At 42.1% G+C, this 17,069-nt stretch overlaps 1 protein-coding gene across 3 annotated transcripts in view; it reads left to right on the top strand.

Annotated features, from left to right (window-relative positions):
- TRIM55 (tripartite motif containing 55) overlaps positions 1-17,069 on the top strand; it is a 43,021-nt gene that overhangs the window by 17,479 nt on the left and 8,473 nt on the right. The window contains exons 5-10 of one of the 3 annotated variants that reach the window (XM_009276732.2): positions 823-1,056; positions 2,093-2,115; positions 2,215-2,339; positions 4,520-4,740; positions 6,629-6,910; positions 9,217-9,307. In XM_009276732.2, the coding sequence (XP_009275007.1) occupies positions 823-1,056; positions 2,093-2,115; positions 2,215-2,339; positions 4,520-4,740; positions 6,629-6,910; positions 9,217-9,307 (976 nt within the window). The remainder of the gene's footprint in view (positions 1-822; positions 1,057-2,092; positions 2,116-2,214; positions 2,340-4,519; positions 4,741-6,628; positions 6,911-9,216; positions 9,308-17,069) is intronic. The other 2 variants (XM_009276725.2, XM_019471381.1) reach the window with 2 other exon arrangements.

Here is a 17,069-nt window from a genome sequence, read left to right as displayed (position 1 = left end):
GAAGTGGTGGAGTCCCCATCCCTGGAGGTATTTAAAAGACGTGTAGATAAGGCACTTCGGGACATGGTTTAGTGGGCATGGTGGTGTTGGGTTGACGGTTGGACTCGATGATCTCAGAGGTCTTTTCCAACCTCAATGATTCTATGATTCTATGATTCTAAGTGTCTCAAAAAATATTGTGCAAATCAGTGCCTGAAGGTAGGGTTGGAACCTGATTCCTCTTTCTTGTCTTTGAGCTTTTGTCACACACCATTTTCTTCATGGTACTTCTACTTCATTCAGTGGACAGTAAATGGAATATAATAGACACCTATTGTCAAAATAGTCTAAGAGGGTGTCTGTGAAAATCAAGCCCAGCCAGGATAGTTCCAGGTTCTCTGGTAGAAAAAGAAAATTCTCCAGAGCTGATCTGAGATTACTGCTCCTTTAAAAACCATTCTGTTCATGCAAATGAACCCAGCTGCTAATATGGTGGGTTTTTTTACTTTTTCTGCTGACTTTGATGTATCACTGCAGACATCGTAAATACCTTTCACAAGGTATTCACAAAAAAATTTCACAATTTTTTAGCAGACTGACAAGTTATACAATAACCTGTTTGGGGGCTTTCAGTGGCTTGAAACTCGGAGTTTGAGAATAGTTTTAAAACTTTTGTTCCAATAGCTTGGACTTTGAAAATTATAACAGTCTCTGGGGTCATTCAGAATCCTTTGCACTGTTCAGAAAGAGGAATTTCTTTGATGAAAATGCTTCCAACTAACTGTAAAAATAGAAACTCTTTTAAGAACATAACATGTTTAACATAAACCAAATGATTCACAGGAATGCTGCAGACGACAGAAAGAGCAGCTGTGTGAAAAATTTGATTATCTCTATTCTGTACTGGAAGAAAGAAAAAATGAGATGACACAAATAATCACTAGAACCCAAGAGGAGAAACTGGAACACGTCCGCTCCCTGATGAAGAAGTATGCGGATCATCTGGAAGCTGTGTCAAAGCTGGTTGAATCAGGAATCCAGTTCATGGAAGAACCAGAAATGGCCGTGTTTTTGCAGGTATAAAGTCTATAAATAGAGACAGAAAAAGAATGATGGGTTTATCAAAATACTATTTAAGCATTTCTCAATTTTAGGCACATTCAGAGTTTGGTCTTCTTTGAGTGAACATTTATACAAACTCGTTTTTTAAACACTTGCATCAGCACAGACAAATGATTAGTCGTCTTGTGAATAGTATCCAAACCAAGAACGTGAGTATTTGCTATTTGCACCAAAATATACTATCCTGTGTATGAATTTCTGGTCCCCAAAGGAGAAACAGGAATTTTAACATTTTCCAACATATCTTTATTGTCCCACCACTATAATATATGTGTATATGAACTTCTGTGAGTTATAGGTTTCATTTGCATATTGACAGAGTGATTAACTTTCCAGGAATTAAATATTTATGTTCTAAGTCACATTTTTATGCCTTTACTTCATTTTTTTTTTCTTCTGTTTTCTTACTATAAACTTAGGAGAGCTGATTAGGAAACCATGAGCAGCCTGTCCACTGTATTCATTGGTGTAGAATTTCTGTCCTGCAAATTTACAACTCCTCTATATTAAAGGCTGGAAGGGTGTTTTCTACGAAAAACCCCAAAACTTATTTTCATCAAAGAACTGCCTTTGAAGAGTACAATATTCTTTCCAGACAAATAAAATTTTGTGGCTCCAGAAGTATGCCCTTATGGATAGTCAAAGATATAGTTACTGTGACTAAAAATGGTAATGGAACAATTGCTTTTCACTACAAACACACACAAAAAAAGAGCAAAAATATTTCCATTTAATTCTTGTAGAAATTGTACATATTTCCCATCATATTCAGCTTTTAATTAAAAAGTCTTCAATGAACTAAAAGGTTTACTCCGCTGTATACGATAACCATCCAAATTTGATCTCATTCATAGATCTCATGGTTGTCATTTCTGAGATCCGTATTAGTGCGTTTAGAAGCAGCCAGTGTAAGAATTAGATCTCAATGCATAAAATCTCTGAAAAAATGGAACCATTTAAGAAGTCAGTTATTTCCTTTTTGTTTTCACAGAATGCCAAAACGTTGCTACAAAAGTAAGTATTTAAACTTGAGACTCTTGATCTTTATAATGAATTACAAATTACAAATCTATCTGCAAATCCAAATGCCAATAACCAATCTCTCTGTTTTAGAATTACTGAAGCATCTAAAGGATTTCAAATGGAAAAAATAGAGGATGGGTATGAAAATATGAACCAATTCACAGTGAACCTCAGTAGAGAAGAAAAGATAATACGAGAAATTGATTTTGACAGAGGTATGTCATTTATTTCACCTCAATTGCTTTCTTAAATTGCAGCTGTGTGTAATTTACATCATGATACTGAGTAGGAAAACTTGAATCAGATATTTCTCTCCATCCCAAAGTGTAACTAGACCATTTTGTATCAATTATAATAAAAAGCAAAATCCAACACAGTCAAAAAAATCACATAACCTGTTGTCACTATTAATCTTACCTTTTATGTGGCATCAACACTTTCCTAAGCCCATGATCTTTACTGACTCCTCATGTGAAGGGGCCACAAAATTAAGCTTTTATCTTAGCCTGTAAAGTCCTTTTTTTCCCTAAAAGATGCCATTATTGTATGGCCTGTCTGCTCTAGAAAGTCATTAAAGAAACAGAATGTTTACTACTAAAAGAAGTACTTATGAAAGATAGGGGGTTTTAACTCTTTTTTCATAATAATCGAGAAATCTAACAGAAACATAATCAAATTCAAGATTGCAGACTTATAAAGGGAAGCAAAAATTGTCATCAACTTCCATGTATTTAACATCGTGTCATGTCATTTGTCATGACATCATGACTAACCATGCTTAATATGTCTACATAATAACGCAAAGTTGTAATTCTACATTTACCAAAGTAGCCTGAAATCTAGGCTCATCTATGCTTTACCTTACAGGGTAAGCCACAAGAAGTTAATGGAGATAAATGTTTCTAATAAGCAGATCTCTCCTATTAAAAGACAGCGGTAATAGTCATCTGGATATCTCTAATTTTCTTGCTAGCACTGGATTCCACTAGTACATTTACATTTACCTTTATCAGCCCGGTTAAGTCTCATGCAGATGCCACCCATCGCTTACTCCCCTGCCACAACTTACACTAACTTCAGAGTGCGTGGCTGCTCCCTGCGAGGGACCTCGCGTGCCTGCTGTGCAGTCTGTAAGTTGGGATCCATAGACTAGCTGTACTTGGCAGAGGGGTCCAAGTAGTGGGACAGCAGCTGTGGCACCAGTCAGCAGCAGAGGAGCAGGTGCTATCTCGCAGGGCCATGAACCTCCAGGGATTTGTCCTGGGAGGGACAATCCCTAGTCACAGCCTCGTGCCCAGTTTTGTCCCTGTGATCAGCCACAGCTGCCACATCCCTGTCACACACATGCATCTGCCAAGATCATGACCTCATGCTCCGGGCACACACCCCCACCACGTGATGGGGAATGTGACACCCACATCTTGGGGACAAGGCATTAGCAAGGGCTTTGGCAATTGGGAGTTCAGTCCTGCATTTGAAACTCCTACAGTCAATGAGGTCCTCTGCAGCCAGGAGACGTGGAAGCAGGGGTTCAGCACTCTGCTTATAGGAGTGTGTTTGTCTGCAGAAACAATTCTCCGTTATGAGGGCGTTACTTAATTTGCAGATCTACATTCCTTCTACATACTCAGGCAGAACCATAACCTGTGCAAAATGCGCAGCCAGTTTGGAGCTTGGGTTAATGCATTAATCTAAGTTTATTTCTATGAAGTGCTAGAATGGCTCTGAATAACATCCAGTGTTCGTGAGGATGCATAGTGTGATTACGCAAAAGAAAATGCATTGTTAGAGGGCTCCCTCTGGAAACGAGACAAGCCATGAATGCTGACAACAGGATGTGTCAGATGATGCAAAAGCAATGGTTTGACCAAGTTTGACAGTCTGGTTTTAGGGAGGTTGGTATCCCAAACCTCCAGTCACGTATTGCAAAGCGCTGACCTGGTAAAGATTTATTATGATGGCTTCAGTGGTGTTTAAAACAAACACATACCTAAAATTGCAAGAGGGATTTTTCTCCTGGCAGATTGTGCCAGATCAGGTATCCTCTCTCCAAAAAGTGCAGGGCCATGCTGCACATCTCTCATGAGGATAACTGCATTGGCAGGACTTTCTGTCCTCCTTCCCATGGAAAGGGCCAGCTAAAGATTTTAACAAGCATGTGTGTTCGGTGCCCTCCCTGCTGCGAAGTACCTGCTGGCAGCTCCATCGCAGTGCCCAGGCCAGGCTGGTGGGAGCAGGCTCCTCACCAATGCCCTCTCCCTAGCCTGCATCCTCTGCCTGGCAGCAGATTATCAGTAGCTTTGCCATGCAATTGTAAATGGCTTTTTAATTACATAAAGACTGTAGCCATCTTCACGTGGTGCTCAGCCCTGTCCTTTTACATGTGTCCTATCAGAGGAGGAGGGAGAAGAGGAAGAGGAGGAGACAGTGGATGGTGAAGATTTGGATGAAGTCCACACGGAGTCATCAGGAGAGGAGGAGGAGGAAGAGGTGGAGGAGGAAGGGGCTGAGAGAGCATCACAGCCACATCAGCAGGACCCCGAACCGCAGAGCGCAACGGGAGAGCCCCCAGCCGAACCTGCTCCGGTGCCACTGCCCGCCACCCCGGCTGGTCAGGTAAGTGCCCCCAGTGCCCCGATGCCCTGCCAGCTATGCTGAGTGCACCCTGGCAGAGCAAGAAAATGCTCCCTTGTGGCCTGTAGGCACCATACGTCAGGAGCATGGCTAAGGGAGTCGATGCACTGGAGAGCAAAATTGTTTATTGCCCTTGTACATATATATGCAACTGTACCCTGTCCTCTTGACCTGCGTATGTATCGCTTGGTAGGCAACAAATTACACTGCTAGATAAATTGAGATATATATGGGATACATAAGATATAAATAAAAGAGATTCAGTTTAGGAGTTAAGCGCATTACAATGGATGTTCTGCTTGCTGTGATTTAACTCAGACTAACTATTATAAATGAAATGGCTGTTAAAATATTTATACTAAGAGAATTTGGCATTCCCTCTGGATTTAGTGAGATTTCCACCACCAATTTTTAGATCATATTTCTAATCTGTTTTCTGTGAATGGCGTTTGCCACCTTCTGCTCTGGTCGTCCTAGGGATATTGTCTAGGTGGATGCAGGGATATCATACACCAAACAGGAGAGGAAACTGCCTCTTACAACCTAGCAGCAAACAGATTCAGGGTGTGAACAATTTAGCCCAGCAGTTTTTCTTAAGGAATGTGATTAGAATGAGACCATAATTGCCGCATATTCTAAAAGACCTACAAAAAAAATACACTTCATGTGCTACTTTAGCTGGCCTTACATACCATTAACTTAGAAAATTCTCCTCTTATGCAATTTACCCAGTGAAGTTGCTGAGTGGGTAAAGGCTGCTGTGAAGATATTTGAGGAGGCCAGTGTGAAAACAAGAGAGCACATAAAGAATCTCTGATTGTAGCAAGCTCCCCACATAAAACAAGGGAAAATAAATACTATAGAATCATTCTTGCTCTGATTTAAAAACATATGTGAGTTTGCACCAGTTGTGTGAAGATGCTCTTAAACCAGGCTTTATTGATTTAACCAAAGTTTGTCTTTTGAGGATTTGCACTGACTTAACTAAACTTATGTTGCCTAGCTGATGTAGGTTTTTATGCAAACAAGAACTAGACATAAGCAATTCTGCCCACTAACATGAAGTCCCTCACTTCAAAGGCTAAAATGGGAAAGGTACGGCATGCTGCTGTAGCAATTGTAAAATGCCATTAGGAGATGGTCAGACATGGAGTCAGGCATGGCATGTGGATGTTGCCATGTGTGGGATACCTGTATTTCAGCTTTTGCCTTCTGGTGTGAGAATGGCAAAACAGAAATGTTGTGGTGATAGCAGGTACCGTGTGGGTGAGCCCCAAGAGCTTGATGCAGGTAGAGAGGTGCAGTTCAGCCGGCTGCTCCTCTTCCTGGCAGAACAACTGTGCTTGGCTTACAGCATTAATGGTGAGGCTGGTGGGCAAATGTTTCTCTCCAGTGTCTTTGTATTCCCCTTATTCTGACTGCTCATATCAGCAGACTCATTGGCAAGCGTGTTGTTCTTAACCCAAAACACAAGAAGCCATTCGAAGGTACCTACACCTGTTGTTCATGGCTGGTACCAGTTCATGAGGCTCTTACGCAGAATTTCTTATATTTTTAGGATTCAGTTGGGTATTTATCTGAATTAAGGAACCGCTTGCTCACTCCTTTCTCAGTCAGCATCCCCTTCCCAGCTAATTCTACCCTCCTATTCTATTTTTTGGGTAACTCATTTTCTTTCACGTATCTGTGTTATTCAAATGATAGTTGCTTTTGCTTCGCGTTTTGATTGTAATTCTTTCGGACCATATATTAGGACAAATCTATTCCTTGCAGTGAGATATAACAAACACGGCATGCAGAGCAACGTGGCTACAACAGGAAGTAACGTGGTGCACTCTGCTTGTTCTTCTCTTTATCTGTCCTGATTAAGGATGAGGTTGTGACACCAAGTGGTTCTCAACAGACCCCAGAGTCTGACACTCAAGTGCCGGCCACAGCAGAAACCGTCGATCCCTTGTTTTACCCTAGCTGGTATAAGGCTCAGTCGCGGCAATCAAGCAGTCCGAGCTCAACCCCAGTGAGTGGGTTGGGGAAAGTAGGGCCTCCTGTTTCTCTGGAAACAAGCGCAAAGAAAGCAGAAGCCCCGGCAGCGATCGAGGAGAGCGCACCAGGGAGTGGTAAGGAAAGTAATGCCACTGCAGCGACGTCCAAGGTCAGTGCTACCGAAGTCACCCCAGAGGGCTGTGACGTGCAGCAAGGCGGGAACAGCAATCGTTAAGGAAAATGTGACTTAATTTTCCTCTGCATGCTAAAGAATAAGAATAATTTCAGAAATATGGAAACAGCATAAATTGTCGTTTCAGCAAATCCACTGGATTTACAGGTGGTTTCAATATGTGACAGGCTGACTTTTCAGCTTCAGAGTAGCATGCCGACGGTAGCTTGTGCTTAACTGCCAGCGCACCTCGCTTGTGCGAGCTGTTATCCGAGTTGCTCAGGCACACGCTCAGGAGCTGCCGGAGAGGCTGGCGATGCCTCTGTGCAATTTGCATGCATTAGTAGCAGACAGATCCTGTGCATGAGATTATTCTTGTCACCTGTTGAAAGCCTGTGTACATCATACGCTGTCCTACCACCACTGGTAGAGCAGCTATGGCTTGGCTTTGCCTTCTGCAGCTCTGTGGCTGCACCTGGAGCGTACGTCTTCCCCATGTGAACACAAAGCTGTGCAAATACCCGGAGCCTTCTTGTGTGTTTGATTGCCTCTCAGTAAGCAGTGTGATTTCCTGGGTTCAGATCTGTTGAAGAGGGTTTCCTCCAAAGATTACTGGGACTTGATTAAAGGAGAGCATGAAGATAATATATTCCAGTTCTGTGTTAGACTACCAGCAGCATGATGGGATAACAGAAACTGAAGTGTTGGGTGCGGGAGCGTGTTTCCCTTAAAATGACAATGTTAGAGTTGGGATAACCTGAATTTGAATATTCCTTCTTATGCATATGTGTGCAAACTCCACGTGGGTCAAAGATCCAAGGAACAGTGCTGTGTGTGAAGGATTTGCCCACTACACCTGCTCCTGCTGTAGTGCCTGGCTACCAGCCCATGAGCAGCACTCTCTAAATTAGACCATCCTGATTTACAGGCTTGAGCCATATGTTTTAACAAAGCAATTACCTGTATGTGTGCAATGAGAGGAGATTATGTGTGTGTGTGTGAAAAAGCACAAGTGGGTAGTATTTCATGCTGTTTCCTTTAAAGTTGGAGTCGACCATCCAGCATACGTAAGCAGCCCTACATGATAAACCATCATGTGGTGGGCAAAAAGTTAGAAGGAGGAGTTCATACAGATATGATAAAAGGGGCACTTATCTTTTAGCTGGAGGCTTTAGTCAGTGACACTTCAATTTGGTGGAAGGCTCCTCGCCAACTTCAGTCTTAACAAAAGCAACAGTTCACCCCCAAATTTCAGTAGCTATTTTTCAAGTCAGGATTTGGCTTGAGAATATTTGAGTGGAATGAAAAAAAGAATATTTTAAAATTACCAAATCTGCTATGACCTTAAGTATATTCCAAATGAGCTGGCAAAAGCAGATAAATTCACAGTGAAATTAATTGCTGCTGTTTCTTCATATCACTTCCACTAATGATTGGGCAGCCAAACCTCACCATGGGCAGGTAAAATCCTTTCTGGGTAAATTCTCTGGAAGCTTGCCTGACTGTGGTCTGCTTCCCTGGGTCCTAATTTACCAGCAGCAAGTAAAGGAGCAAAATTAAGGTTTGATGTGGCCAACTGCCTGAAAAAACAGTGGCAGTGGTTTTCAGTCACACCGAAGCAGCAATCTGGTACCCACCTCTCTTCATCATTGGGTACTGGGAATAAAAACAGGTGCGTGGGAAAGATGTCAATTCCCGTTGGCGTGTGAATCTGGGGGTGCTGGACTTCAATATTTTCCCGGATCACGAGTGACACTGACATTTTGGGAGGAGGAGGATGTTGAGAAGTGTAGCACGTGGTTCTGGGGACAGGGGGAGGAAGGAGCAGGGGATGCAGCTGAGGATGGGGTTGCCCCTGGGCTGGAGACATAGGAAGGGATAGGAAAGCTTAGGAAGCAGAAAGGTGCAGAGTGTGCTGAAGAACAGAAAAAGCAGAAAGTCCAAGCTAGGAAGGGTGATGCCACGAGATGATGCTGTGGTCAGATTTGTGGATCTGAGCTGAAATGTGTCTATGTCGTGACCAAAACTGTCATGTGGCAGTGATCATTTTTAAGTATGTGAACTTCAACTTTGTTTTTTTCCTGCATGTGATTTTTACACAACGCACTCTGAAATGCTGTATTTGTTTATTTTTTTAAAACCCCAGCTGATGTTCCTCACGCCACTGTTTTTACTCCCTTCCTCCAATTAAAGGATGTCATGGAAAAGTGCTGTGGAAACAGAGCTTTTTCACTGAACGTAGTGCTAATGACTAGTTCGTGTCATGACAACACTGGTGAAGCACTCTTCTTATTTTCTCACAGGAGTTAGCATTCTGCATATCACTTTTGGCATTTCTTATCATACTACATCATCTTTGGAATCTGATTCAATACATGATTTGTACTTTCATGGGTAGGAAATATTTTGTTTTACCATTAACTAACAGTTAAAATAGTGTCTCTGGTGATGTTCCTACATGGGTTTAAAGGATTTTTTCCCTTTCTTCCCATCCAAAAACATCATGCTGGTTCACAATACAAGCTGCCTAAAACATTTCTTCCTCGCACCTTCGAAACGCCACCCTTCAGCTTACTCCTGCATGGTTAAACATTGCACCACCCTGGTTCAAAATGAAAAGAGACATTTACTCCCTCAGATATATGGGCTTATATTTCAGTTGCTGTTCAGATGACCAGCAGGATGGAGAACCTGTGGGTTGACAGGAGATGTGAAGAGCCCCGAGCTTGTTCAGTCCAACAAATTGGGGAGGAAGATCTGGAGAGCAATGGTTGCCGTCAGAGGGGTAAACATCAGGAAGAAAAATCCACTGAGTAATCCTGCTGCCGGAATTCCCACTGCAAGCAAACCACTGGTGCTCCCTCGGGAATGGCTCGAGCCCTGCTCCCCAGAGGTCCCCAGGGAACCGGGCTTGAGCCCTCCCCGCTGAGGGAGCACCACCGTGGACAGAGTCCCTTCACACCCTAGACCACACAGCACACCCCACACATTGGGGACTCCTCTTCCGGTCCTTTTTCCACCAAAAGGCATCCAAAGCCACCTCTCCCACATTCCCAGTGAGCGTGGAGTACCAAACACAGCCCTGAAATGCATCCCCATGCAGCTGGGGAGGGGATCCCAACCCTTTAGACACCCAAGGCTGTGTGTGCGCTTTTAAATATCTGTGCTTAAAAAATGTTTTTCTGTAGGCAAAGGCTTTTTTTCCTTAGGTCATACTAATTAAGAGTTGAAATATCTACAAGATCAAGGACTAAGAACTTCACTACCCAGTGAAGTTGTCCTGAATGCAAACACTGTAAATTAAACCTTAACTATTCCATAACATCACTTTCTGAGTAGCTCCTTTTTAGTAGACACTGTCCATGATTTAGTTCTTCCTGCTACAAATTCACATCCCTCTTAGGTAAGACATATGTGTATATTCAATTTCCAAAGTGATATGGCTGATTTGCAGAGAATTCTGTGTTACCACTGGGGCATTTAATCTTATTTACTGAAGACCAAAGACCTCTGACACAAAACAACTGCAGTTACCTTTGGGTATTTGCTCTAATGACAGAAGAATTCAATTTTGGTCTATTCTTCAACACAAAAATGCTTGTTTTTCCCTGCTCACTTTCTGTACTGCGCTCTAAGCACTCTACCACATGATATGGTGCATCTATGAAAAATGATAAATTATTATTCAGTTTTTATGTGCAAAAATTCCAGCACTATGACTGAAGTATATCTCTTCATTAAAAAAAGGGAGAGGGGAGAAACTATTACCTATGCTTTAGCTGCATATGTTATGCAAAAAGATGCAGTCTGGTGGTAATTTGAATTTGAAAGCATCAGACATTGTGATTCTCAATTAAATTTATGGATCATAGTTTAATTTCCATTTATTTGTGTTTGGTTTTGAAAATTCATTGTATTATTACTAGAGTACATAGAGCTTGTTTGTAGTCCTGGGAAACCAAGCATGCGAATAGCATTATGTTCTTTTTTCCCTCTCTTTTTTTAATTCAGAATACCTTTTGAAATTAAAAATACACAAATGCAGAAAGCTCTCATTTGTACCATGTGAGACCTCTTTCTTTGTGGTCTCTAGTGACAGCTTTATGATTTATTTAATCATGAAATAGAAAAGAGGTGAGGGAGAAAGGCATTTTTGTCTCAGACACTATTTGCATAAAAATTATTTTCTTCTCTATGTGTAGTGAGGTGGCTGTTTAGACAGTTTATGTGTCTATCTTTCACGCGAAATATCAGGTCACTGCCCTTTTTTCATTTTATGTAATAAGCCCCTGAAAGCCAAATAACAAAATTACTTGAAATAACTGTAAATATAATTTATAATAATAATATAAATCTGCATGACTGTCATCATAAAAGCAGCATATAATTTATTTTCAGGCTATTTTAATAGAATGCACTGATAGGGATTTCCTTGTTTTTCAGCAGCAAAAAGAGGTCAGTTCCACCTATTAATTCCCAAAATTTACTTTATTTAAGGGCCACTGCACTCTAAGGAATTGTATCAATGCATCAAGAAATTTCCTCCAGAGTGCAGGAGGCTGTATCAGCAGGGATATGGCAACAGGAGGTGCAGCCCACAGGTGTACAGATTGCTTGGTCTAAGAAGGGATGGAAGTAGATGATTCAGCATGAACAAAATAGATAACTCCGCACTAGAAAGCCGCATCCCGCTTCAGGGAGTGCCTAAGTCAGAAGTACAGTCACCACAGGCTGCTTCTGCATCTGACGGAGGACGAGAGGCATCTCCGGTGAGAGACAGTTCACCAGCTGCTGCTGGTTCTCACTTGGCACATCTTCATATCTGCCTGCTGTGTGTAAGGTGACATCGCTCTTAACGCAGGTGCCTCTTCTCAGTGTGTAAAGTTGGGGGGGTCTTTTGAAGTGAATCTGAGCTTCTGCGGATGACAACCGGGAGCGAATGATTAAAACACAGGGCGCGGAAAGAGCTGCCTTGCCCCCCTGGGGAGTAATATATTAGTGGAGGGTGACATAGGCATTAACAAGCAGCCCTTTCCAGTGCATGGGAGAAACAGATCTTGGAGTCCAAAACAAAAACTTAGAGAGCTTAGAGACAGACTGTGTGATGAGTTAAAGAAGGAGGTGAAGCAAGCCCTCACCAAGTCTTAAGTTGTCTTCTTGTGTTTGGTCTCAGAAGACAGGCTAAGTGAGCTAGGAAGAAGAATACATATTTTGTGCATTAGACTTCAGAAACTCATTCACCCATTTGGCATTTCAGGACTCAGGCGTGTGTTTTTGTACTTTATATCTGGAGGATGCTACCAAGGCATATAGGTGTGGAGCTTTAGGCATATGAAGAATGGTGTGTACGTTTGTAAATGCTCGTGGCATCTAACTGTTGGACTGGCACACCTGAAGGGGTATATGGCCCTTCAGTCTCTTGGAAATCTGAATTCTAAATATGCATTGAGTCATCCTTAGTAGTAAGATTAGTTTTCAGGAGTGCTGAACATCTATCTGTCACTTCTAACAGTGCAAATGCTCAGTACTCCCAGCTATCAAGCAAGGTATGTAAGCCCTTGTTGCTGCCCAGCTTTGGCAACAAAACGTGAAAATCTGGCCCTAAGTTCTGCCTTTTAATTCTCTTGTGCAGACCTCTGATAGCTAGAGAAAGCCATGCACATCAAGAACAGTAAAACCACTTTCCAGGAATGTGCAGTCCTTAAAAATGTCTTCACATTCAGAACCACTCTATCCCTCGCTTTGTAATAGAGGAATCCCAAAAATCAGCAGTGACGAGTATTTTATAATAAAACCTTCTTGTGTTGTCACTGGAAGAAGGCAGATCACAAAATACCTTACATCTGCTCAAATTATTTCAATCTGGTTAAAATACAGAGGGCAATGGATGCATAAGGAAAAGTTTGTTCATTTTTTCCTCCAATCAGATTTTTGTAGGCAACATCTCTCATGCAGTGACACCATATGAATTTGTGAGAGTTTATGAAAGTCTTGTATTCACCTGGGTCTCTGGTTATCCAGTTTATTTCACCTAAGATGAAGTACTAGACCTTATATTCTGTTCCTCAAATTCCCCATCAGAGAAGTGGCTGTCTGTGGCTCCGAAGGACTGAAGTGCATACATTTAGTTTGACAGGAAATGCAAGTTAATCATCCACAAACAGTATTCTGATCCAGTTTCCCTTTTCTGCCAGTAAGTACAGTGTTTTAAGTCCATGAGGATATAAAATATAATCAGGACTGAGCTGTTTGGGAGGAGAAATACTAACAGAGTGGCCTATGTTAATCTTGTTTCATTAGTTTTAAAATTTTCTATTACTTGCTTGCAACCTTATGCCATCTGCCAGAATTACCATAGGGACAGTCCTCTCTGTATTCATGTACTGTAGTTCTCTTGGCCCTGCTGCTGAATACTTCAATTTCAGCTGGTGATCCTTCAAATATTTTTCCATGAGACAGCTTTAAATCACGTGTCAGAGAGGTCAGTACTTAGCTAAGTTTTAGTCGATTGGTTGTCATCTCAATATGCAGACAACACAGACAAAATAAGATCATTTAAAACCAAAATAAGCCCGAGAGAGATCACGCTGTGCTCGTTGTCCAGGTACCTCTGCTTTTCCATCACTCTATAAAAGGTACGGTCCCACATTTTAGCACAGTGCTGCTCTGGAATGATTGCAGGAGCGTGGCAGTGGTACGCAAATAATAATTTCCTTTCTCTTCTCCGAATGGGAAACTCAGTCTTGCCAATCTGCTCAGGTAAGGAAGCTAAGTCCCCCTCTTCAAGCCAACTGCTCCAAGAGAGGGGATTGCTTGCTTGAGAGAAGGGGATCTTGCAAGGCTGGATCTTGTGGGAACGATGCTAAGCAAGGGTCTCCCTCCCCTCTGACCCACCCGACACGGCCTTCCCACAGTTTGCCCCCAGAGCAGGACAAGAAGTTTGTTAGTGTCAGCAGCAGGCGCAGCCCCGGCAGCCCTCTCCCAGGAAGCCGGCTGCTGCTCTGAAGGCTCTCTGCTCCCTGCAACAACCATGTTTGGTTCTAATGAAAGATCTGGGAATGCAGAGAGCAAAAGTCAACCATCTACATCTGGATATATTTGTACTGTATTTTTCCTTAGGTAGAAAACTGGATGGGTTTATTTATGTTCAGATAAAAAATCTGCAATTTTTGACTGAATGAAAAATGGGTCATCTATCCTCCGTGAAGCTGAGCCTTTTGTAGAAGACCTGTGAATCAGCTAGTATAGAACCCAAATTAAATTCTGTTTGAAGCTTCTTCCTAAACATCTCTTAAATTTCACTTGGGAAAAAAAAAGTGTCCAGCCTGTAGCTGAAATACAGGGCAAATGCTAGGTGCAAGAATCTCAGTTAATGATCCAAAAATTCTGCCTTTGCTTCTCAGTAATTCGACTTAGTGAGTTGGGACTCAGTTATAGCAGCTGGGTCTGAGGCCACCCAGGCTGATGTTTAGTTGGTGGCAAATTCTGCCTGTAAATTTCCATTTTGCATCTTGACTTTGTGCTTCAGGTGAGATTTTTTTTCCTCAACTTAGCAAATACATGCAGAGAAAATCAGGAATGTCTTGATTGTTCCTCTTTTAATACCTCTCTCTCCCTTGCTTCTGAGAATTATCCGAGTGATTCAGAAGCAGCAGTGATGAGTCGTGAGGGCAATGCATTAAGACCAGCTTTCAGACAACAGTTTCTCATAATTAATATGAGTGGCAAATACTTCACCTGAAGTTTTACCTCAAATAGTCTGCTCTGTGATTTGTCTGGTGAGTCATAGATACCATCTGATTTATGTATATTTCTTTTTTTTCAGTCCATTACTAGCAAAAGGACCTCCACAATGACAGCGTGGACAAAATTATTTCACCTGTTCAAATTAATACAAAGCCAGGCTCACCTAGACGTTGTCTTTCTGCGACTAGCTCATTTAAATACTGAATCCTACCTCCACTCGACCTCCTCCTCCAAGCATCACTCATTCTGCTCATTGTTAAGGCGTTCGGAAAGGAAAATAGAGTGTAAACAAAAAATATTTCTTAATCGTGGATGCTGTTTTACATCACATTACAGTAGATTTATGTCACAACAACACAAGCCATCTGTTTGGAAAATACTTGGTTAGTTGTCATCCTGGTGCCTTGAGACAGTTCAGGCTTTCAGTGTAGCTGTACACTCGTCTGTGGAAAGCAGTGCTTGTAATCCTGTAATCATTAGAGATGGATCAATATTTAAATACCTGCCTGTCTGACTGAAATCCCACTGGCAGTAATTAGCAAACTGGGGCTGAGTCCTTTGGATATTGTATCATGCCACTTCTAGGCTTTCCTGACTTGTGAGCAGGCAAGGGGCTGGACCACAGCACCCTGCAGGATTTGGTGCCCACCTATGTGGCATTTGAAATGGAGATACAGGTTGGGGGGCTTCCTGTACAGCCAAAATGAAACAGAAAAAAATAAGAGGGGCATATCAAACAGTGTTGGTTCAGTCTTAGATCCCTTCTCGGTTGATATGTATTCCTAACATCTTCACAATAATCTCCAGGTCACTAAGTAGGAGATGAGTGACTAATTCAGAAAACCTGTTATTCCAGGCTACCAGCCAATGGAGATAGATAGGTGCCGTGATGTTCAAACCATGATGCAGATATCCCAACATAGATGTCACACCTTTGGCTGAGCAGAGAATGAGGATCTCACAGTCCCAGAGAATACGTGATCTGAATTTCTCATTGCTCTTTTTAATTTAGAGAGCACCCTATAAAATCTGCCTGAGTCTATCTCAACCACCAAAGGTGGTGATCAAAATACAGACCCAGGCTTTTAGAACACTCCTGGCTCAGCACTTCTGCACACGAAGAAGTGGCTATATTGATGAAACACTTGCTGTATGACTTGCTCTATTACAAAATGCCTTACTGAGGAAAGGTAACTGTTGTTTCCCCCATCAGTGCTGGTGAGCCTTTTTAACGTCTGGCACCAGATTTATTTTTTTAAAGATATGCTTTTTTTATATTTATGCACAATTTCATAATTTACTTTTATAAAATAAATAGATTCCTTTTTTTAAAAAATGAATTGGTGCCCACCCAGATGCAGGTCAGTTCCAAGCTTGTCTCTGGGCACAGTTGCCTGTGATCTGTGCTCTATATTCCATAAAAACCCGGTCAATAACTGTGATTCAATCAGAGACTTTAAGAGCAGTATTTTATCACAGCTTCCTTGGACTTCACCTGGGAACAGTGCGAGATGGGCAGAAGGAAGCTTGATTTAGTATCTTGCACATCGGCTGGCCAAGTGCTGTGCAAGCAAGCCAGCATTGCTAATGGGTGAGCAGAGATTACAATGTGAGACGTGACACGACAGACATCTGTCCGGGAAGTCACGGTGCTTCCCACTGAGCAATGTATTATTGTTGGAGTAGAGTCATTTCTTGGCTACCAGCTTCAGTTGCTGTGGTCGTAGTAAGGAGAAGATTCAGGCAACTGAACACATGGAAAAATGAGCACACAAAGGAAAAGGGGCAACAACAACAGGTGATGAGGGAAAAAATGTTATAACTGTGGCCAAGACTTTCTTTTTTCTGTTACGTGCTGGCTTTAAAGAATGGCGACTGGTTGCTTTAGCTGAAGTTCCACCTTTTCTTCCTGCATCTCCATCAGTGTGTTTTTGTCTCTCAGAGAAGGTGTGCTGTGTCCACAGCTCACATATACCACCCCCCGCATACTTAAAACAGCCCAAGTCAGTCACTCACAATGTGAGCAGTGCTCCAACCTCCAAAGCATGGTATGTGTCTACACACCTCGCAGCTATAGAATAATAGAATCATAGAATCGTTTAGGTTGGAAAAAAACTTTAAGATCATCAAGTCCAACCGTTAACCTAGCACTGCCAAGTCCACCACTAAACCATGTCCCTAAGCACCACGTCTACACGTCTTTTAAATACCTCCAGGGATGGTGACTCAAACCACTTCCCTGGGCAGCCTGTTCCAATGCTTGACAATCCTTCCGGTGAAGAAATTTTTCCTAATATCCAATCTAAACCTCCCCTGGCACAACTTGAGGCCATTTCTTCTTGTCCTATCACTTGTTACTTGAGAGAAGAGACCAAAACCCACCTCGCTACAACCTCCTTTCAGGTAGTTG

Source organism: Aptenodytes forsteri, unplaced genomic scaffold (assembly GCF_000699145.1).
Source record: "Aptenodytes forsteri isolate BGI_AS27 unplaced genomic scaffold, ASM69914v1 Scaffold411, whole genome shotgun sequence".
Taxonomy (NCBI): Eukaryota; Metazoa; Chordata; class Aves; order Sphenisciformes; family Spheniscidae; genus Aptenodytes; species Aptenodytes forsteri.
This window is presented reverse-complemented; position numbering and strand designations above follow the sequence as displayed.